The sequence below is a fragment of the Euprymna scolopes genome, chromosome 37 (assembly GCF_053919585.1).
Source record: "Euprymna scolopes isolate OS-2025 chromosome 37, ASM5391958v1, whole genome shotgun sequence".
Classification (NCBI taxonomy): Eukaryota; Metazoa; Mollusca; class Cephalopoda; order Sepiida; family Sepiolidae; genus Euprymna; species Euprymna scolopes.
The window spans coordinates 13167558-13190726 of record NC_136518.1 but is presented as its reverse complement, the minus strand read 5'-3'; the positions used below and the strand labels follow the sequence as shown (position 1 = coordinate 13190726).

At 35.6% G+C, this 23169-nt stretch overlaps 1 protein-coding gene across 1 annotated transcript in view; it reads left to right on the top strand.

The window, feature by feature from the left end:
- Positions 1-23169, top strand: part of LOC145261093 (laminin subunit alpha-like) — a 192906-nt gene that overhangs the window by 155100 nt on the left and 14637 nt on the right. Inside the window, exons 49-62 of the mRNA XM_080119281.1 lie at positions 55-171; positions 1234-1391; positions 2928-3066; positions 4533-4626; positions 6304-6408; positions 9543-9719; positions 10686-10840; positions 11707-11874; positions 12318-12445; positions 17775-17922; positions 19870-19994; positions 20129-20469; positions 21382-21472; positions 21665-21782. Coding sequence (XP_079975407.1) covers positions 55-171; positions 1234-1391; positions 2928-3066; positions 4533-4626; positions 6304-6408; positions 9543-9719; positions 10686-10840; positions 11707-11874; positions 12318-12445; positions 17775-17922; positions 19870-19994; positions 20129-20469; positions 21382-21472; positions 21665-21782 — 2064 coding nt within the window. The remainder of the gene's footprint in view (positions 1-54; positions 172-1233; positions 1392-2927; positions 3067-4532; positions 4627-6303; positions 6409-9542; positions 9720-10685; positions 10841-11706; positions 11875-12317; positions 12446-17774; positions 17923-19869; positions 19995-20128; positions 20470-21381; positions 21473-21664; positions 21783-23169) is intronic.

Below are 23169 nucleotides of genomic sequence, written 5' to 3'. Positions count from 1 at the left end.
GTTATATATATATATATATATATATAATAATTTATTTATTTTTTTTTTTTTCAGCAAACTGTTCAAGAATTTCATCGCACTCTTGATAATGTTAACATGATGATAGACATGGCCAAAACTCAGCTTGAAGATTCAAAGCAATTTGTCGAGAACTTGAATAACATGACGGGTGTAAGTATGCAACTAATCTTATCAAACATTTTCTCCAACACATTTCCTTTAGGTTTGTAAATGTGATATCCTAAGATAAATTTAACTTTATCTTGTATAAAGGCAGCAACTAGTTATTGTCCAGAATTCACCCTATATTAAAAAAGCAAAAATAAAAATCTGTATGGGGCATCCAATATTTAACTAATCTTTTTGACACTTGATCATGGTTGTTGTTTCTCTCCTCCCCGTACAGGTGTCTGATGTCAGGCTCTTTATTTTTATTTAAATAACCTTTTAGCACATCCAGTAATTATTTTGCCGTTTCTTGCGTATCGTGACCAGGTGTTAAAATTATTTCTCGATACACACGACCTGGCTATTTAACACTTGGAGGAATGCTACGAAAATAGATTTCTGGAAGTGAATGCTAACAAAGAGGAAAGTGATAAGTAGTGTTGCGAAGTTCCTAGAAAGAAACTTTCCCTTGTTCAGTTTGTAGAAGAGGAATCGGATGAAAATCTATTTCTGTGGTAAACATTGGGTACACAGAGTGCAGTGGAATTATTGGTGAATTAAAACGGAACTAATTTGTATGTATATTGTACACGCAATAACCCTCATCTCCGAGTGGCTTCCGGGCTTTGATAAGTGGTGACCACATTTTTGTAAAAAAAAAAAAAAAAAAAAAAAAAAAAAAAATGGATGAGAAGTCTAATGTTTGAAAGTATATTTGGATTGTGAGATATTACAATTATGGATATTATATCTTGAGGTTGTTCAGAGGTTTTGTTACTTTGGTGATACCATTGGAGCACAGGATGGAGCAGGTGCTGATGTGATTGCAAGAGTTAAGTGAAGTACTTTCAGGAAGTGTACTCTGCCATTGCTAACCAGTAAAGCGTTACTGTTGTTGACCAAAAGTCTATCAGGTATATGTATGCAGTCTGATCTATGAAAGTGAAATCTGGCCAATTTGAGCACCGGGAGGAGCTGGATATTTAGCAAATGTATCGTTTTATACTTTAAAATTTTTTTGTTACTGGATTATTTAATATAAGTTTCAATTTATCTTTTCTTCAGGATATCGAAACGAAGGTCAACAAATTTTCACGTGGCATCCTGGCTCTCCGAGAATTTCTCGACATGCTAATGGATGAGTTTACGGATCTGCGATCATCCGTGGCAAATGCAGTTCAACATGCAGATAAGATTGAAAGTGAAGTCAAAAATCTTGAAAAGTAATTTTTTTTTTTTCCCCTCCAAATTTTTGTACTTTTAAATTAGAATCTATTTCTCGTTTGTTTCACTTTTTCTCAAACTACTGGGCCGATCTGGCTGGAATATTGCATGCGCCTTTGTTCTAAGGTGCAGCAGACTAAGCATTATGGTATCCGTTCCATGTATAGTTAGATTAATACGGATTAGTAATTTAATGCAAAAAAAAAATTTAACCATATCCAACCATCAATGACAAAAACTCCTTTTAAGTCAACCGATCTATAACTTTTGCCCCTTTTTTTTACTAGACTAAAAAGTTTGATAATTGTGGTATCTAATTTTTAATACTCCTGCAGTTTCTTTGGCGAAAAAATTTTTTTTCAAGTTAATGTCTTGTGGGTTTACTGATTGCGATTAACTATGGTTTGACTTTTAAAGATGTTTCTATGTTCTGTCCTCTCTATATCTAAAAGTGAGAATGTGTGCGTATGAGAGCACACTTCTGAAACTATCTACTCCAACGAAATTTAGATCTATAGACTTGAAATTTGGTATATAGGTTATTCAGACATGTGGAAAATTTGGAATCCTTTTTCATTCGAAAAAGGGCTGTTGAGGGCTCAAAATTGATACATGGGAGTCATTGTATATTTTGTTTGCTGCTTCATGGCTGCACCTGTTCGAATCGTTTACATTATGTTAATAAGTAGTTTTGAAAGCAGTTAGTAAAGATCGTGTCAAGATGAGCTTATGGTTATCGTACTTGACTACCTGTCTTAGGTTTCACTTTCAGCTTGAGTTTTTATTTTTTACTTACAAGAATTACTTGCATGACCATTTCTGAATTAATGTTTTCATTTTTTTTAAAAGAAATTTAATATTACGTTTAATACAGACCACACTGGGTACATCCAGTTCTAAATACAAAACGTATTTATAAAGCAAATAGCAAGTCTAACACTCTGTTCATCTTCAATCGATTTCCATAAGACGCTCTTCATTTTTAATTTTTTATTTTTTTTTTATTTTTTTTTTTTTTATACAGCTTCATAAGTTTCTTTATTTTATACTTTCCAGATTTAGACGCATTTCTTTTATAATCATTGGTTCAGAATTTGTTAGGGTAATCCTTGTACATGTGCACTTCATTTTGCGTTATATTATGAAGCTGATTTCAAATTACTGTCTGGCCAAACACCGGTACCGTCTGTAGATGACAACTTTCTGACTTAAATGCACAAACATCATTTTTCTCCTTTTCCTGTGCAAAACTTGTTTTCTGCAAAGCGCTACAAAATAACCAAACTAAAAACCATGAATGTTTGAAGATTTAAACTTGAAACCTCGTTTTCTCCAAAAATGACTAGATTTAGCATTAAATAACCTGAAAGTGATATGCCATGAAACAGATGGTTGTGAAACTAAACTATTGAATCGAAACCCGGGAACCTATGCCGAAATTCCTAAAAGCTTAGGATTTCAAACCCCCACCCCTTCTGTCTGTCTTAGACCCTTAAAAAATGTATAACAATTTTTTTTTTTTTTTTTTTTTACAGCATCTACACGACTTCAAAGACCAGTTCTGGTCAATCTGTAAATGCTGCAAATGCCTACAAGGACATCTCTATGGCAATTGAAGATGCCATGTCTGCTGCCAAGAATGCTCAGAATCTCTCTGCCAATTCTTTGAAAATGGTTAGTACCATTTTTACATCCGATGGACGAGTGTCTGTCTTCATAACTGTGGATGGGGGTCTTGTCGGTTTTAATAGCTACAATTAATGCCTGTGGCCTTATATCGTGCTAATACAATTTTCAAAATGACTACTTGGTAATGATTGTTTTTAACTGTCCTTAATAATTAAAACCAATATACTTGGGTTGTCTGTTGCTTAAATATAAAATGACTTTCAAATTAAATCCTTCATTTACTAAAATTTGAATATTTGAAGACATTTCTTTTACCAGTATAAAACACCAATTAAATGCTTCATTTAATAAAATTTTAGTATTTTGAAACCATTTCTTTTAATTAAAATATTCTGATTGTTGCTTCCTTAATGCATACGTTACGCTTTGAAAAAAAAAAGTCAAATACAATTTTTGAAGGACAAACTGCTTCCAAAAAAGGCTAAATTCACAAAATTTGACCTTGAAAAAGGCCAATCTGGCAACTCTGAAATAATACAGGGTGACCAAAAAAAAAGAGGCCATCTAGAACATATGCTGTAGAACAGAGAAAAAAGGCCAAAGACCTTAGTGTTTTGATGTAATGTTTTGAATATAAACTAGTTATGACCAAAGTTTGATTGCATTCGGACAAAACACTAAGAAACGGGGTCTAATTAGAGCTGGGGCCAGTTTTTTATGGGTCACCCTTTATATGGAAGAACATATGATCTCCTTGTAGCTTCGTTTTCAAAAATATCATTGGTGTGAGGAAGAAATTCGTAATTTCAATGTGCAGTGGTTCTTTAGCGAAGAAAAGTTGCCAATGTTGCGTAAAAAGGAACATTTGTAAAAGAAACGCACACAAAACATTAAGAGGTGCTGAACTGAAGAAGTAAATTGAAGATTCTCTGACAATGTGATTTTATTTTGAACTGTGTAGCACATTACTTTCTGGGTATTAGTATTCCTTAATGTATCTCATTTGGGTCGGTTCTATATGTAAAACACAATGGACACTATTTTCATAGAAATGTTCAACTAGTATTTGCATGTTTTTTTTTTGTCATAGGAACTAATATTTTGCATTATCTAAAAATCAACTATATCAAAACGTTTGTTTAAATATTTCTCATTCTATGGAAATTCTATGGCTTCTGCTAGTCTATATGCTAAGGCAATTTCTAGTCGGACGACACCCCCCCCTTTTATTTTTAGGTAGTGATGACCTATTTAGACATGAAATTATCTTAGGGTAATTATATACTTTATCAATTAGAAGAAATTGGAAGTCATAAAATAGTTTTATAAAACTATTCAAATTTAAAAGATCCTATATTTCATACTAGGATGACGGGTAATACATTTGTTTGCTATTGTCTAATTTTCTTTGAACTGTGTTCAACCTTATTACATGAATATGGTCTTTGGTATCTTAACTTTTTACATACTTCACACAAACTAAAAATCTTATCAAATTTCTTTTCTTAAAGTCTAAAGGAGTTGGTGAACGTTCTTCTGAAGCCAGAGATGAAAGTTCAACAGTGATGAAGACTGGACAAGAGGTTTATGATATCACGAAAGGCGGTAAGTTTTTATTTTTACTTTATCTACAAAGAATGTCCACTAAGTGTCATTTTGGCTTGATATCTACTAGAATACTGAGCCTTCAGCAGTTTCTCTTGAATAATTTACTGTACGGTCTGTTGGAATTTTGGTTAGCATTCCAAGCATTCTAACCACACAATTAGGAAAATTTTCATTACTCTTGTACCGTGTTGATTGCAATATGAACTGTAGATTGCATAACGAAATCAGATTTTTCTTTTGTGGGAATAGAACCAAATTTTCCCTTGGGACTAATCTGATCAGCTATAAAATAGCCAAAAATGGTCCTAAAAACATTCCCCAGTAGCGGTGCCTCAGATGATTGGTAATAAACCGCCACCTCCTAAAGGAGGATGTAATCTTCGGGAGTGTGCACTTCTAATATTTAATTTTGCCAATTTCCATATCTAGAGTATAAATTTAATTAGCCGTTGATACTAATACCCTGATTAGTGAACTTTGGAAAGTTTCGAGTTATGTGCAAGTTCACTCTGATTTTTGAATGGTACTATGTGCCAGACTAAATTGAAAATCTTAGTTTTCTTTCAACTGTCCAACCAACAATATGGATTTAGGCAAGCCCATTCTACTGCAGATATCCTAACTGTAATCTATGAACGTATTTACCATGCATTGGATAAAGCAGTTGAAAGAAATAGCTCCCGATATATCTAAGGCTTTTGACTGAGTCTCCTCAGGAAAATTTGTCCATATGGTATTACTGGACGAATACTTAACATAATTAAATCCTTTTAAAGAGAAGAATCCATGTTGTCCCCTACGGACGTACATTAAAACTGACATAAATATGGGTGTGCCTCAGGGGTCGATCCTTGGACCTGTATTATTCCTGATATTCATAAATGACCTCCAGTATAAAATTGTCTGAGATGGGTATATTTGCAGATGACACTACGCTCTGTGGCAGGAACGAGGGGGGAAAAACAAATGCACACATAGCTAAGGCAATGGTGGAAACCTTAGAAGACCTCCATCTTGAAAGACATGGCTTTGCTATTTATTGTTAGACTCCAGTTTGTCTACTGTTTGATCTGTTGCTCTCAGCCTCAACTTTATATCACCCATCTTTTGATTTAACCTTGAATGATTTCCTGTTTTACACATTTGGGTTATGATGCACTCGGTGTGACCCTTGTTAAAATTTACACTAGCTAACATAAGGTTCCTAACAAATCCAGTCAAATTAAGCCACATTGAAGTTTCAAACCTTTCAGCTAACGAACTAAAGCCCCAGATCACATGACGCCTTTCAGATGTTCAATCAATGTCCTAACATGAAATTTACTCAGCTCGAAAACATAACATTCCTCATTGACTCCTCTTGTCTACGGCATTTGACCTGTTGCCTCCTGCTGCAACTTTGTCGCCCATCTTTTTAGCCTTGAGAATGATTCCTTGTCTTACACATTTGGGTTATCTTGCACTCAGTGTCACCCTTGTCAAAATACAAGCTAGCTAGCTTAATTGCCGTGAACGTAGGCTCCCTAACTGGTTACAAATCCAGTGAAATAAAACCATTTTCACCTTTTTTTTTTTTTTTTTTTTTTTAGACTTAAATTGCACATTATCACGACTGCTTTTGTCTTTTCTTCATTTTTTTTGTCTTTAATTTTGTTTTTTTTTTGTCTTTACCAGATTTGGCTAATCGTCTTGAGATTGCAATTGATGATGGTAAAACTATCGAAACAATGAATATGCAAATTGAGGAAGAACTGAAAGACTTTAAACGGTCATTTGAAGGTAAGTTTGAAATTTTCTCAATAAAATCCTGTATGTGTGCGAGTTGAAGCGGGTGTAGAAGCAGGTCCTTTTTGGCTCTTCTGTGCTTAGTACAGCGGCGGATGTTGAGTAGATATTCTGGAGTCCTTCAGTATTGTGCCTGGCTTGAGAATTCTAAAAACTGATTTTGTAAGAGTTTGTGGAGAGAAACAGATAAGTAAAGACCTGGTCAGAGATGGGCTATGCTTGGAAGTTGTTTTTACAAGAGTTCCTATGTTCGGACTGGCTTAACATTTTCAAATGTTAGATTTTAGGGTTTTGAATGATTTTTCATTGGTTGAAAATGTTTGTCAAAACTTATTAGCTTTAGAAAGCAATTTCCACGAGTTTACTCATTTCACGTGATTAGGGTGATACAATTTGAGCACAAAGTGGCGCAGGTTCTAGAGTAATCACAAGAATTACGAGTGGATGGAGTAATTTCTGAACTTTTGCTATTACTAACTAGCAGAGCATTACCAACGTCGATCAAACATTATGTGTATGCAGTTTAATGTATGGAATTGAAATGTTAGGGCAATGAGTTTCAAACATACGTTGTATAAACAGGAATGACATGAGAATGTTGGATCTTTAAGACAATTTTTAGAGACAGATTCATATTTGATGAGCTCGGAAGATTAAATCGCGACAGTGTAGGGAGATGCATGCTGAACAGAAGACTTCAATTGGCACAACAAAATAGTTTCCAAATTTGTCTTGTTTTTTTTTTGTCCGAAAACCATTTGATAGGGTTTAATGAATTTTCCATCATAGTTCTATCTGAAAATATCTGTTGCATGGGGGAGGGGGGGGGGGTAGAGATGACGAATATTATATTGTGTTCATATTGGGGAGACATATCGGGTATATTCTAATACAAAGATGGAGACATGTAATACACAGAGGGGGATAGATATTCAGTTTTGTGAATGTTTCTTAACACATGTTTTAGGAGATGGATGAGTTATCAATTCTTTTATCACAGGAGGGGGCAGTCATTACTTATAATGGAGAAGGGGTACATTTCTTAGATGGAGAGACATTACTTAAAGATGGAGTTTATACAATATTCATTATCAAGATGAGTGTGGGAACAAAGTTCATGCAAATACAATTTCACTTTACTTTTGTTGGTTGAGAATGACACAACACAAGACGCAGTTACAAAATGATGTTCCTTCATTTCTTCGACAAGTGAATAAAGACATCCAGGAATTCAGTCATTACGTGATTACAACTTCTAACCCTTCGCTTCCAAAGGGGAATTCGATCCGGACTCTACTCTCCTGTCTGTCGATTCTGTCCCGGTCTCCATTCTGCCTGTTTCTATCTCAAACTAGCAACTATATTGAGGATTCATTTCTCAGCCATGACATCCTCGCATGGCCAAAAACGTGCTTGGTCGATCCCGTGGCCTGAACATGCACGATTCTCACATCTAGCTCGCACATGCCCAACCCATTTCTTATAACCTATTTTCGACCTGACATATTTTCCAACATATTTAAATTTGCTATTCGTTTTTCTAACTGACCTTGTTTTAATTCTGTTTTCATAAAAAAGGATTCAACAATCAAAATTCCTTTTTACAATAACATCTATAAACAATCGAATTCCTTTTCAAACAAACATATCTGCTATTTTATATTAAAACTAACAATGGGAATTCCTTCCTGAATCTTAATTCCAAACCTAGCTTTCCAGGTTTGAATTCTCGGTCTATCCTATCATTTTTATTTAATGTTTTTCTTACAAAAACAGGGGACCTGTTCTTGTAACATGTCAATTTTGTCATGAAGGCTTCAAACAGTTCATGACGGGTGTGGGGAGTTAAATGACTTTTGCTTGATCAAAGCATGACTTCCTGTCTCCCTCCTTTCCCGGTCCTGGATATGACCTTAAACTATATCCGATGGTGAGGCCCCAGCTTGCGAGCTTTGGGGAGTGTGGAGCTACCCTTTGATTGCCATTGCTCCCAGATCCACTCTGACCTGGAGTGATATTACCTGTAAGGGTGCCAACTATGGGTTAAATAGAAACCAACTTGAAAAAAAACCCAAATATATTCTATTAAAAATTTTTTTTAAATCAGTAGATAAGCATTAAATGACCTGACAATGGTTGATATGCCGTAAAACAAAATGACAATGGTTGATATGCCGTAAAACAAAATGACAATGGTTGATATGCCGTAAAACAAAATGACAATGGTTGATATGCCGCAAAACAAAATGACAATGGTTGATATGCCGCAAAACAAAATGACAATGGTTGATATGCCGCAAAACAAAATGACAATGGTTGATATGCCGCAAAACAAAAACCAACCCTCCCTTCCCCCAAATACATGCACACTTGATGTCTTGATTTATCAATTCTTAATTAGTTCATATAATGTGAATTATTTTCGTGCATTCATTCGTTTTGCAAACTGTTATCATCTTCCAAGTTGTTTCACCATGCTTCAGCCAACTCATCCTTTAGCCTCCATCAGATGGTTCAAGACTGGGCATTACTATCCAATCAGTTAATCATCTCAAGGTCAGGACGAGTTATCCGAAACGTTGATTCAGCAATGAAGATATGCATAACGGTCCGCAAAAAAGAATGACTGCACAAATTATAAAGCCTCATCTCCAAAGAATTCCAAGAAATAATTCTGTTCTCATCTCGAGTGTTATTTGCACGTTTCGGTTGATGTAAAGTCTGACCCTCTGGTTCGACAGAAAGATTCCAGAGTTTGACAAGATAAACCTGAAGAAAATCGAAGGTTACATTAAACGTTGAGAATAACATTCAAGATGAGAATAATTCCGATAACTACTAATCCTGATTAGAGTTTTGAAAAAAAGCTGGTCTCATTCCATATACAGTGAGCCATGGCTCATCAGGTTGAGATTGCTCACTTTTTTTTATATATTCTTGGCTACTCCTCACTTGGCTACACTTACTTGTGAGGATCAAGGGTGAATGGCGTAATCTTGATAAAGATATCACTGCTTTCCCAAGATTACACCTTGATCCTTATTTCTCAAATTAGTCAATGGAAAGGGAGCACCAGGTCGCCCTAAGCTACAGCTGTCTCATTTTTATCTTTTCGTTTTTATTTTTAGACTCCTTCAAAGAGGAAGCTGATGAAATTGCGATGAAAGCCATGGATGCGGAGATGAAAGCAAAGGAGGCTGTAAAGAAGGCGACAAATATTTTACCTGAAGACCAAAAAATGATGACTGATATTCCATTGGCTATTGCAGCCACCAACGAGTCCATCGTTGGTGGATTCAGACAAGGTAAGTGAATTAAGTTGGAAGATTTATTTGATCGAAATGGTGTCTAACTGGATGCCAACGGACCATCTCTTTGACGGCCACCAAAAACCATTTTAACGGTGGGAACACCTGACAAAAGGGTCAGAAAGTAGGATCGAGAAGCCAACACTCCAGAAGTGCATTCTGGCCTGCAAAAAATGCTTGGGCAGCCCTATCGGCATTCCTAGGTAGTGGCACCTCAGGCAATTAGCAATAAACTCCTTTCTTGAAGAGAAAGGAAAAACCTGGAAGGGTGGACTTCCTAGAACTGCATAGCAGCAACACATCAGTCAATTGGAGGGAAGAGGTCATTTCAAGAATGGGCTAGACTGTTGGTTTTGAGACCAAGAGACAACCAACCGACTGTCAGACTCCAGAAAACTGAACTGATTATGAGATGAAGTGTGGAAAATTGAATTTATTCGTATCTCCATCTTCACACAATGTGAGATGCTCAACTGTTAGGATATGCAAGACTCTCACACATCACAAGTCATTAGATTCCAATTTTGATTCATTTGGGGCTTCGCATCAATGAGGCAGCCACTACATTGAAAAAACAATTAAGCAGAATGTTCGTCATCAGAATAAGACCATCTGATCTTATGGATTATATATGCTGGGACTTTGTGCAAATCACTTTCATGCTAAACAGCCTCATTTTGTCCCAACTAGCCTGATCCAGCAGCAGGACAGTGTCGAGTCAGCTGGAGGCTAGGTGGGATGCAGGAACTGCTGAAAATCTCAATGCCCCCCACATACAGCATATGGTATTTCCAAATTGTCGCCCATCTGGTACTGGCCAGGCTCAACATTGCTTAACTTGTGATTTAATGAGAACCAATGTAGCAACATGAGTATACTCTATACAGATATCAAAGACACTTGAGGATATGTTACCTCGCTGCAAACAGTTCTCAACTTATTTTTTTATCCATTCTTTTTCAGTTGAGACTGCCCGTAACTTGCTGCCTAACATCACCTCTAAAATGAATTTCATTCTGGACAAGAAGGATGAAGTCTTGGATCGAACAAAGAATGCGTTGATGGATGTCAAGGAACTTCGCAAGAAAATTGAACTTGCAAGATCACAAGCAAATCAGGTAAAAATTACTTATAGAAGTTTTTTTAAGAATTGATGTGAAAATAAGACTTTAAAATAGCTAATGGGAGGGGGGGGCTGCAAAGTCTTTCCAAATATTGGAATTAGGGTTCTTGTTTGAAATTCTTCCCATATTAAAATACAAAATCTAATGTACGTAAATGTATTCCGAAAATCAAGTACTTTTATCTTTAACTAAAAAAACAATTTTATGAGAAAGGAAAAGGGACTCCTTGCCATTTTGAAGAAACTGAACAAATACCTCCAAAATAATTAAAACTTGCAAGCTCAGCCTTGTAATGCTCACGATTGCCCATTAATTGCTTAAAATTAAGATTTCATGAGACCCTCCATTGATGATTCCCAAAAGGATGAAACACTAGTGTCTGTAGGTATTTAATAATTATTTTAGTAAATAATTATAAATTTGTTATTTGATTGCAATCTATTTCTAAATTCAAAGTGAAAACATTTTTATTTTATTAAAATGTTAATTTCTAACAAATTTTTCGTTCTTACAAAATCATGAATGACATGTTTATTTTTAATGTTTCAGTGTGTAGTGATAGCAAGCCGGCAAACTAGTGTGTGTGTGTATATATATATATATATATATATATATATGAGAGAAAATTTCTGTCTATTTATTCGACTTCTCGGAAACTACTGGCAAAAATGTGGTATGGACCTTATAAGATGCAGCGAACTAAGTATTACGGTATCTGTTCTGTTAGGGATAAAGATTAGTATTTAATGCAGGGATGATCAGATTAACCATATTCAACTTTGACATAAAGCACTCCTCCAACGCATCAAAAGATTCCGAGTAATCATCCAAACATTTCTCCCGTTTTTATAACTTTTCAGATCATTGTTGGCTTGAAGATGTTCGCCAACACTACACTCCGCTTGAGAAATCCACCATATCTAGAGTCGTCAGGCTCTTATAGCAAACTCTCCATGAATGTGAAGACCGACGCCAGTACAGGATTATTAACTTATATCGGTGGTCCAAGAACTGACAGTCAAAACCAAGTAAGTATCACTGCCTCATGTTTTCCAACTTTAAAACGGTCACTTGTCTCCCTCTCAACGTACATACTTTCAATTAACCTGACGAGCAGAAAAATGGCAGAAATTTAAATGTAATGTGAACAAACACCATATTGCATAACTCATCACTTAAGATGTCTTCTATAGTCTGGCTCCTAATCACAGTAGTCCATTAAATCTGTGGCAGTATTTTGTAGAGGGCAAGTTTTAAAAATAAATAAAACTATAAATATTTGACGGATAAACTCTTAAACTACTGGTCACATAACACTGAAATTAACAGGAAATAATCATACACCAACGATGTTTTATAACGAATGAAATCTTAAAATGTTTAATAAAAATAACGTACCTAAGTAACTTGAAGCCTCACATTTCTAGAGTGACGTTAATGAAGAGTTATTTTTATTTTTTTTTTTGTGCAGGATTATTTATCCCTCCAACTTGAAAATGGTCACGTTGTGTTCAGATTTGATCTTGGTTCCGGTTCTGCTGCAATTTATCATCCTCAAAAAATCAATGATGGCAAATGGCATCACATTGAAGCCGAAAGGTATGTACTTATCAAGCATTCATTGTAACCTGTTGGATAAGTCTTGAATTCCTACCATTTTTAGTTTGGCATGAAACTGCCTCCAATGATGCGGCCTCAATTTTGGACACTTAAAGAGTGTAGGTGCCTCCCTGTCATAACTGGATAATGCCTTAATCACTAAACTAGACAAAAACTTATCCACACACTTCACAAGAATGTTTAAACTTCTTTGCTTTTTAACTACAAACTTTATCAACCACCAATTGCCATGATGAATAACACAACTTGAGAACTCATCCTTCAAACTTCTCGTTTTAACATTCAACATCGTAAATTGAAACAAATACATTGAATATTGCCAAGGTTACTTTGAAGATGGGTTCTCTTTACTGTGCTAGAAATTTATTCACGCAGGAGACTATCCTAGATCTTTACAAGGCCAGAATTTGATCATGCTGTAGGGAAACGCATGACTTATCTAATTTGCATGTCTGCATAATTCAACGGGTCAGTCGGAACGAAATGAGGGAAGGAAAAAACAAAAATGGCTGCCTTATCTCTTTATATGCCTGCAATGTTACCAGCTGATATGCAGATGAGATGCTCCTGGTTGGAGATAAAAGGGTTAATTTTTTAGAGAGGAGGTTCATTTTGAAGTTGAATTTTAAAGAAGTTCGATCAGCAGAAGTGCTTTTGGAGTTGAGAAGGTGTGTTACTTATACAGACGTGTGGAAGTCGTTGAAAAAGATTGCTGCGGTTGAAGTTTGGACAAGTGTCTAACTTAACCAAGAAATTGATGATGTGAAGGGCAGGAGAAATAATACGTGGGTTATTTAATTATAACGACTGTTGCCAAACCTGGACTAGTGCATCTACCACTAGTTTCTCACTCTTTGACAAGATCCAAAAAAAAGCTTAAAACATAGGTCCCGCACTACTGGCCTAGCTTCAACCTCTGCCCTATCAATGCAATGTTGCATCCCTGTGTCTGTTTTACAAGTACTTTAATGGAATGATGTGCTCTGAACTCCTAGTGTTTATGCCCCCCCTCAACGTTCATACTCCCCACTAACCCAACAAGCAGCAAAATCCCACCTCTTCACTGTTAAGGTCCCTAGATTCTTTCCTCTGACTGCTAGACTTTGGAATCCCCTCAGTTTCCTGCTTCTCTGACTGTATTAACACATAAGTTTAAATACGAACACTCTTTGCTCAACTCCCCACAGTCCTGTTAGGCATGATCCCCTTATGTTCCAAGTAGTAATATGCCTTGTTTGAGGTGGAGGAGTTGTTAAATCAATAAAATAAACAAAATCGTTCCAAGCTATTACAAGAAGCATATTAAAACTGGCCCTTACTTTGGTTAGGTGGGCAGTCAGAGACCCAACCTAATTAATCGACTAGTAATGACAAGCCCTTATAATAGTACCCCCCCCACACACACATCCTAATACACAACACTCCACTTGCAAATTCTACTTAAAAATTTATACATACAGAAGCAAGGTTTGAGACATAGCCTGTGAACTTATCGAACCTCACCAACGGAAAGCCTGTATGTAGAAGCCCATGAACGATTCCTACATTTAAGATGGGAACAACTAGCTCTACAAAATACAAAACTACGAAGCAATCCCCCCCCCAAACCCGTCATATAAGACCACCTTCAATTCAAAAATCATAAAATTCTATTCAGGAAAACCAAAAGCACACCCTCGTTTAGACACATAATGAAGGAAGCAATATCCCAAATCAATAAAAAAAAATAAAAAAAAAACAAAAAAAAAAACAGTATAGCCATACAAAAACAAATAACAGATCATGGACATTAATTAAACCAACTATTGAACTAACATAAGACAACAAAATTTGACAAGATATTGATGAGTGGCATCCAGGCTATGAATTAAAAGGTGGAAGTAAGCATCTTCCTGATATTGAACATATCCATGACGAAATGAAAATATATTCCAAATATCATGTAAATTCATAAAGTATTTTTATTTATAAAAAAAATCAAATTTTATGAGTAACTGAGAAGAGATGGTCTTGCCGCCATTTTGAAGGGAGATAATTCAACATGTCAAACTTGAGATCAGCCTTGTAACATCTACCATTTCTTAATCCTGGTGCTATCCGATCAGGCTCTGGAGGTATTAGCTTCCTGAGATGAAATGCACTTAATATCGATGATTTTCGTTTTTCTACTTCCTTTTGTGAAAACTTAATTATATTCTGTAAAACAAAAACCCAAAATAGCCCCCCCCTTTCCTCTCTTTCCCATTTCCCCTTTCTCTATCTCCCCAACTCCTAGCTGGTTTCCAAACTTAAAATGTACCAAACATTAATGCTGTAACTCTTTTCCCCTCTCCCATTGCAGAACTCATGTTCTGCAAGGCAAGGAACAAAAACCATAAAATCCACTATAAAACAAAACGTTACAAACTATAAAGAACAATCCTATAATATGACGTGTCCTAAAGTATATTTGCCTTACGGACTGTCAGTATTTCGAAGCTGAGCCTGAAAAAAGAAGGGTGATCAGTGCATATATTACTGCAGACAGGCAGAAAGACTTCCTAAAAAGACTAACAAACAAAAGCATTGCAGAAGTACACACTGACGAAGACACAGAATTACAAACAAAAACCGACACGTTAAGAGGAAAAAAATGACTATATCATCAAAATGAAGTGCAACTCTAGACATCGGCGATATCATGCTCTATTGCAGAAAACAAGCACTAGACAATTACAAGAAAACATGGACGAACATCCACAAAAACACGCCTAACCTACAGAACAGAACATAGCAGCAGCAGCATCCGACGTACAGATACATACAAGGATAACACCCATATGGGAACAAATCAGACAGAAAAAAGACCTGTTCAACGACAGTGCCAATCATTATTGGACGGTCCAAAAGTCTTTGGACATCTATGATGAATGGTGCTCGCATCACAACATAGACGCGGAGAAATTCGCGAAAGAACTCTTCGAAGTGTGCCACAAGATTCGAGCAAAAATAAACGGCTTCCACATAACCGGACCGAGTAACTCAGGAAAAAGTTACGTTCTCAGAATCATTAAGAACGGTCTGATGAACTGTGGAAGAATGAGATGCCAGGCTTCCGACAATTTTACGTTCGGAAGTTGCGTCGATAAGAGTTTAATTTTTACCGAGGAAATGTGGTTCACACCACAAAATATCGAGGAGGCAAAGTGTATTCTTGAGGGTGCCGATACGTATGTCAACGTTAAGCATCAACAAGAAAGAATATTAAAACGAACTCCATGCATAAGTACTTCCAACGAGGATCCATGGAGACACGTTGAAGCAGAGAGACAAACCATGGAAAACAGGATCTTCTCTTGCACTACAAAAAGAACAATGCCACAATTGAAACAATGGGGGGGGGGTGATAGAACTTAACCCACTCATGTGGTTGACTATCTGGAGAACACACATTGAGCAATACATAAACAATTCTTACAATGTCGTGGAAACAAACACACAGACACAACCTAAACGATCCAAAAGATATAGCTAAAAGAAACTTACTGGAAGACTTTAACGAGGCAGATAAATGCGTTCTGGATCAAAGATTCCCAACGCAATATTGTAAAACACATGGACGAAAAATGGTACACTGTGCCATGAATAGTGACGACCAGTTAGCAAATTTCATGACACCCACACACTCTCCTGCCAACTCGGACCAGGACGTCATAGAAATCTCCAGCGACGACGAGGCAACGCAAGAACCAATCTTGTTCATAGCAGAAAGACTGTCGCCACAACCCAAGAAAAAAAAAAACGCACTAGCAGACATTAGACTTAATGAATTCTGGCAGCTCCGACAAAGAGAATTAGACGGACACTTACATACTACACACACTTTACTGTTACGAGGTGCTGTCAGAACAGTTTAGATATAGAAATACCTTGGATATTAATCTAAGGTCTGACAAGATGGCGGCGAAAAACTTTTTACAACCTAAGGTCTGGTGCAACCTACTATTACTACTAACACACAATGCTAACAAATTAAAAACTATATTTGCTATTGTGCGATTCGTTACCATAATAAAATACATTAAACAATATATGGAAGTATGTTATATATATTGGAATTTCATTCGCATGTCTGGAATGTATAAGCATGGTAACAGCATGAAATTTATACTTTCAATTGAACGACCTGACCTGAGAGGAAAGAAACTTATTTTTGGCGGCCATGACACCTGACCTGGGATGAAACAAAGTTTTCTGCACACACGCAATTGAAAAACATTAAATCATATAAGGTAAGGCAGAAGTAATGTAGGTACCAATTGCGCCAGACATAAGCCTAACTCTCACGTATTCTATTCTATTCTAAATCTTATAAGATTTAAAAAAAAAAAAAAAAAAAAAAACAATTACCTAAGCCACACACCCCACCATTAAACGTTTACTGGTGGGGTGTGTGGCTTAGGTACTTGTTGTTTTTTTTTTTGTTTTTGTTTTTTTAAATCGCTGGTCCGGTTACGTAAGAAATGTATACCATACCTGTGGTACATCTATAAAATGGTTTAGTGCCCCATAGATGATATACAAAAATTAAAATTATAAATTACATCATAATTATACTTAGCAATGACGCAATCATAACATAAAAACGAAACAACCAAGAAGTACTATCATAATGCCGCCAGTAAGATCACGAAGACATGAAACTAAACTCACTGTACCTTATCATCGATTCCTAGGACCTGGAACAGATTTACATAAACTAAGATACACACCAGCACTGAACAAATTAGATCAAACAGCGAAAACACACGATCTAAACTACGAAAATCCAAAAATAAGTACAGCAGACGCCGATGAACAATTTCACAAAGACAGTGAAGGAACAGGAATACTCGGAACACTTAGAACAGCATTCAGACTTAAGCACAGTCTTGGACTCGACGATCATTTCAGAAAGCTTACCCCTGTGGATAACACTAGCACTGATACTGAGTTACTTAATACACAAATTATGGAACGAGATACAAAGAGTTTGAAGAATAAAAAAAAAAAAAACTTCTACAAAATAACCGGATGCAACATGAATACTAATTCCAAAATAACTGGCTTCAGCATTAAATAACCCGGAAAGGGTTGATATGCCGTAAAACACAACTACCAAACTTTTTAATTAATCACTTACAATTTGTAATTTATTTCAGATTACAATATAAGACATTGTTTTCTTTAATCTACTTTGATAAAATTAGGACCCAAATAACCCAGTAAAGCAAGATGCATCATTGTAAGGATTGTTTTTGTAATTACAATCTTTTTTTTTTTTCTGTAGGATCGGAACTGTAGGTTTCTTGGTTGTCGAAGGTATGGCTGGTGAAATGACCAAGGTAAATGGTACGACACGCGGCACCAACTCTGTGATGATGCTACGACCAAGTCAGACCCTCATCTATGTTGGTGGTTACCCTTCGTCTATTCAGGTAGGTTACTTCCGTCACATCTTAGAGTGGTGATGGTGTACTAGTTATTGTCTTAACATGCCATGTTAAGGGAAGGGTAAACCATATCTTATTAAATAGGTTTTTTGTATGATCTTAACCTGTATTTGATGGTGAGGCTGCAATTTTTTTCTTTCTAATTAGAAGAATCTTTTGTTGGCCAGTATAACTCAAAGGAGATAATGAGGAAAGGAAAATGCCCCCTGATTATATTGAAGTGGTGTAACTATTTTATTTTAACTCTTAAAAAAAAATCTTTCTTTTTTTTCTGAATTCATTTGTTCCAATTTAATAAAGTAAAAAAAAAAAAGTTACCAAGTAGGTAAAGGGGGGGGGGTAGAAAACTACATGAGCATACAATAGCCCAGCATCTGTCCAAATTCGTTTCTAATTGCCGAGGCGGTGCATTTACTACAGCTGCTTGAAGTCCATTCCATGGAAACTGATTTAGAAAGCGTTCCTCCTTCAAAAATTGAACCGATTCAGGTAATGCTATAAAAAATGTGCACTCGTTTGGCCATGATCATCCCACACGTGCTAGTCCATATGTTACATATAGGAGTCTTAAGAGAGACTTAGTCTTATTAGAGTGAGTCTTCGAGAGAGTTTGTTGTCTTGGAGAGTCTTTTATTAAGAGGGAGGTTGTGAGAGAGATTGTTCGTTTATAAAGATTGTTCGTTTTATGAAGATTCATATATATATATAAAATCATCATACTTAGATGTGTTGAAGAAGGAAGCTCTTTGAGTGAAGAGGTAGTGTTCAGTCTTAGTGTAGATATGAGATGTAGAGTTCACATTGTAGATATGAGATGTGTATGAAAAGACCTTTTATAACACATATATAGACATATAATAACAATATTCCTTTACCTTTTGGCAGAATCACAACACAAAGACGACTTTTACAAAAACACATGTTGGGTTTATTTCTTCTCACGACCGGCCGTGGTTTTCATCAAGAATTCAAAGCTTCACATTAAGTTTCAAAGTGACCGTCTCGCTTCTAGACGTTCGAAACTGGACTGTCGTCTGTCGACCTCGGACTCTCTCTGACTCTCCCCCTGCTTCTGTCTGCTTAACTCTAAAGTTTTTCTATCTATATCTAGAACTTCCCATTTTTCCATGACGTCATAGACATGTTAAAACATGTGCCTTCTTTCACGTGTTCTGGACATGCGTGTCCAAAACTTTTTTTTTTTTTACAGAAGGAATTTTAACCTATACTCAGTAACCTATATTTCCAATATGTTAAAAACATGTTTATTAAATTATCTTGTAGCTGCATTCTTTCAATTGAATTTTCATAACAAAACTGACAGTGCACATTTTCTTGAAACTATTTCATCTCTAAGCTGTTTTACATTCCATTTTCTAATTCTCACACGTAATCTATTTCTAAACCTAAATTACGAGGTTCGAATTTCGTCTATGCTATATCATCTTCATTTTAACTAAATCTCTTTATTTTTATACTTACATGAAAAGGGGACAGCCCTTATCATGTAACACAAAGTTGTCGGCTCTCAGTGCTGCAATGAAGAATTCTCGATCCAAGACAAACAATAACCCAATTCCAAATATTTATTTTGGATGAATGGCACTCTGTTCATAAAGGTGAAACGGCAAACTTAAAGATCTTTGCTCGACCAGACTTATGCACTTTAGTCTCATTACCGAATCTCTTAACTAAGATCCCCCAAAAGGATCCAGTTGCCCACAAAGGCACTCACCCAAACCGCTTCAGTAGGTCCTCCCCCCCCCGAACCAACTCTCCACTTCCAGAGCCTTTCTGGCTAAGTTTTTATTGGTGGTCATTGTTCAGCTATCCAGAGGAGACATTCATTGATCTCTGGATATTGTTTAAACCCAACAATATGATGTGCTTACTTGTGACCTTGTCTTTTTGTTTTCTTTACCTTTTTTGAAGCTACCAGATGATATAACGCAGGATCGTTTTGTGGGTGCCATCGAAAGATTCATCTGGAACGACTATCCTCTTGGATTGTGGAATTTCTTGGAAGGAGAAAACAATTTTGTTGGCGAAATAAACAGGTAAATTTTTCTTGCAATTTCAATCTTTAGTATTTCAAAGTCTAGCCTTGGGCGTTTATATGTTTTTTAATTGTTTTCATAAATTCAAAATATCACATTTATCACAAATCAAAATGTTTAAAATTCTTTTGCAGGAACGTGAATGTAACCAAAGAAACCGAAGGCTACCGGTTCGATGGCGACAGCTATGTTCAACTGAACCCAACGCAGAACTTCAGGAAATCCTTTGATATTAGTTTCCATTTCAACACTTACAAACCAAACGGATTGATCATGTTGATGTATGATACGTCTTCATTGGATTTCACGTCTGTCGATATGAGAAACGGACAGCTCGTCTTCCAGTACGATCTGGGAGGTGGCAGGGCGTTTATCATGACAGAAGAGAAATTTAATGATGGAAAATGGCACACGGTCCAAATCAAACGTCTGAGACAAAATGGACGGATGGTAATAGATTCTGGACGATATTCATGTGAGTAAAACATTTTTGACGTGTGCAGGGAAGTCCTCCACTTAGTGGAATTCTTTATTTTTGTTCCCCCACCCCAACCACACACCCACAAAGGAGTGATTGGACCTAATAATTCGCTCCTGTTCGTTCATTCGTCTATTGCGTATTTTTCCCAATAACCACTCCTTGAAGTTGTTGAAATTTTGCACAAACATTAGTCATGGTGAAAGTAAATTTTACTCGTGGAGAGAGCCTGTATGCTCGGTTTGTTTTGTCAAAGACTTCCACTTAATTTGTGAAGAGCTTTCATGAATCTGTCGAAATCCACTTAAAAAAAATAAATTAAGAAAAGTGTTAATTTTTGCAGCTTTACCTTATTTTTATTTTTTTTTTTTTTTCGCTTCTATTTAGATTTTATGTGAAATCTAACAGTCTATTGCTATTAAGTGTGAAAAAGGGATGAATGTTACCCCCGTCACATTTGGAGACTGCAGATAATTAGTATTATGCTAGGAATTATCTAGATCAAATCCCTCAACATAGATGTACTATTAAGGTCAACAAGGTGACATTTTAGGGGTCTACGTCAGTAGCAATTAAATTAGTCACGATTTTGACAAGGGTCACACTGAGTGCATGATAATCCATATCTCTAAAACAGAATCATTCCCAAGGTTGAATGAAGCATGGCTGACATGTAAAGTTAAAAAGGAGGGGGCAGAGATAAATGCTATATGCAAAACGGAAGAATGACGTCATATTTATAAGAGAATATGAAGTGTAATAACTTTTTAATGAGGTGAAAATCTGTTCAATTAATCGATATTTTATTTTTAAGACAGTAATATTAATTTTCAACATGCCTGTCAGATGTGTAACGGTTTAAAAGGATTAAATTTTATCGTCGTTTTTTTTTTTTTTGTATCTTTTCAGATCAAGGTAGATCTGTTGGAACTCTTCAGATGTTGGCTGTAAAAGAACTTTATATTGGCGGCTACAGTGACTACTTAGATATGCCAAGAGTGTAAGTTTGACATTTTTAAAATTTTTATTTTCTTATAAGACTAATTTCGTGAAAGCAAGGGTTTAATTTCTAAAATGTTCTTTACAACTAATTGCATTGTCGTTTTAATGCCATATGTGCTTCAATACACATATGCCCACAATATTCTGCTTCTGAATATTTTACCTTTTTTTTTCTGCACATCTTTTCTAGGAATGTATCAGATTTTGGCTTCACTGGTTGTATAAAGAATCTCCAGTTCAATAGTGACACATCAGGATTTGCAAATAGCATTTTAGCACATAAAGTAATTCCAGGCTGCCCAGAATTGGTACGTTTAATTTTCGTTTTTAGCATTTTTAGCCTTTTTAGCCTTAGCCTTTTTAAGCCTTTTTAGCCTTTTTAGCCTTTTAGCTTAGCCTTTTTAGCCTTTTAGCTTTTAGCCTTTTAGCCTTTTTTTAGCCTTTTTTCTAACCAATATTTTGTCCTAGTTTTACGTTTTTAGCAGTATATTTTTCTCGCATGAAGATGCCAGTTTTTATGCCTATTCAATGTACGATTGACTGTTCCTGCTGTTTGTCATAAAGAAACGCGTGAAGTTGCTTGAATCAGCACGAGCCAAACGGGACATTTAGTTGTGCCGGATTTTAGTTGTACATAAGGTGTTTTTACTATAATTGTACGACAAAATAATGTACAATTATTTGGTCGTGCTGCTGATTTGCGATTAAAGCAACTTTGACACGAACGAAGTACTGGGTTTATCGACTTAAAATATTGTATAATCTGTTAAAATAAGAAAAATGAATTTACAAGTTTAAGGGTTTTTTTTTTTTTTTTTTTTTTTTTTGCAAATTTATTTTTGATTCATAAAGTGTTCGCAAAAATAAATTTAAAATATTCTCAAGGCAGATAGTAAATAGATATAAAAGTATTATTTACATAATGAGCTTAAAGGCTGAAATTTTTCCAATTCTGTGCCACTTTTTCGTTTTGTTTTTGTCAAACTTTTTTTGCAAAAAAGTTTAAGATTACTCCTGCCTTTATCTTACTAATTATGCACAGCTAAAAATGAAACGATTTTATGTGCATCTAATTAAATCCTAAAAGGCAGACAATTATTTGGCACACTATATCGGAAAACTTGATTCGCAGTCATTAAGGGTTTAATTAGTCAAAGCAACTTCGACAGTTTCAAGTTCAATTTAAAAAAAAAAAAAAAAAAAAAAGCAATAGATTTCTGGTTTTTACAACTTTCTAGTGTTACATTGTTACAAAATTCAAATTTTAAAGTCGCTTGTAAAATTTAATTTGCCAAAAAAAACACTGAAAGTTGTGACTTTTTTTTTTTTTTTTTTTTTACAATTAAAGTGGTACACTGGGTTGAAGTGTCTGTCTTCAAGAATTTGCCCAAAACAATCGCGACTAAGTGGGTTTTATTTATTTTAATTTTTTTTTTTTTTTTGTGCTAACAGACTTGGTAGGAATTTATTTAATAAAAATAGTTTCTTTTTTAGTAAATATCTTTTTAGGCAATAGACTTGGATATTTGCTAAAAATGACCTCGAAACTTAAGTAAATTCGTTTTATTTATAATTGTTTTCTAATATTTTACGCTGACGGACCCAGTCGATCACCTGTCGAAATTGCTTTAATCACCAGCAGCAATTAGTCGTACGTTGATCGTACCTAATTTTGGCCACTTACCTACTTTAAAG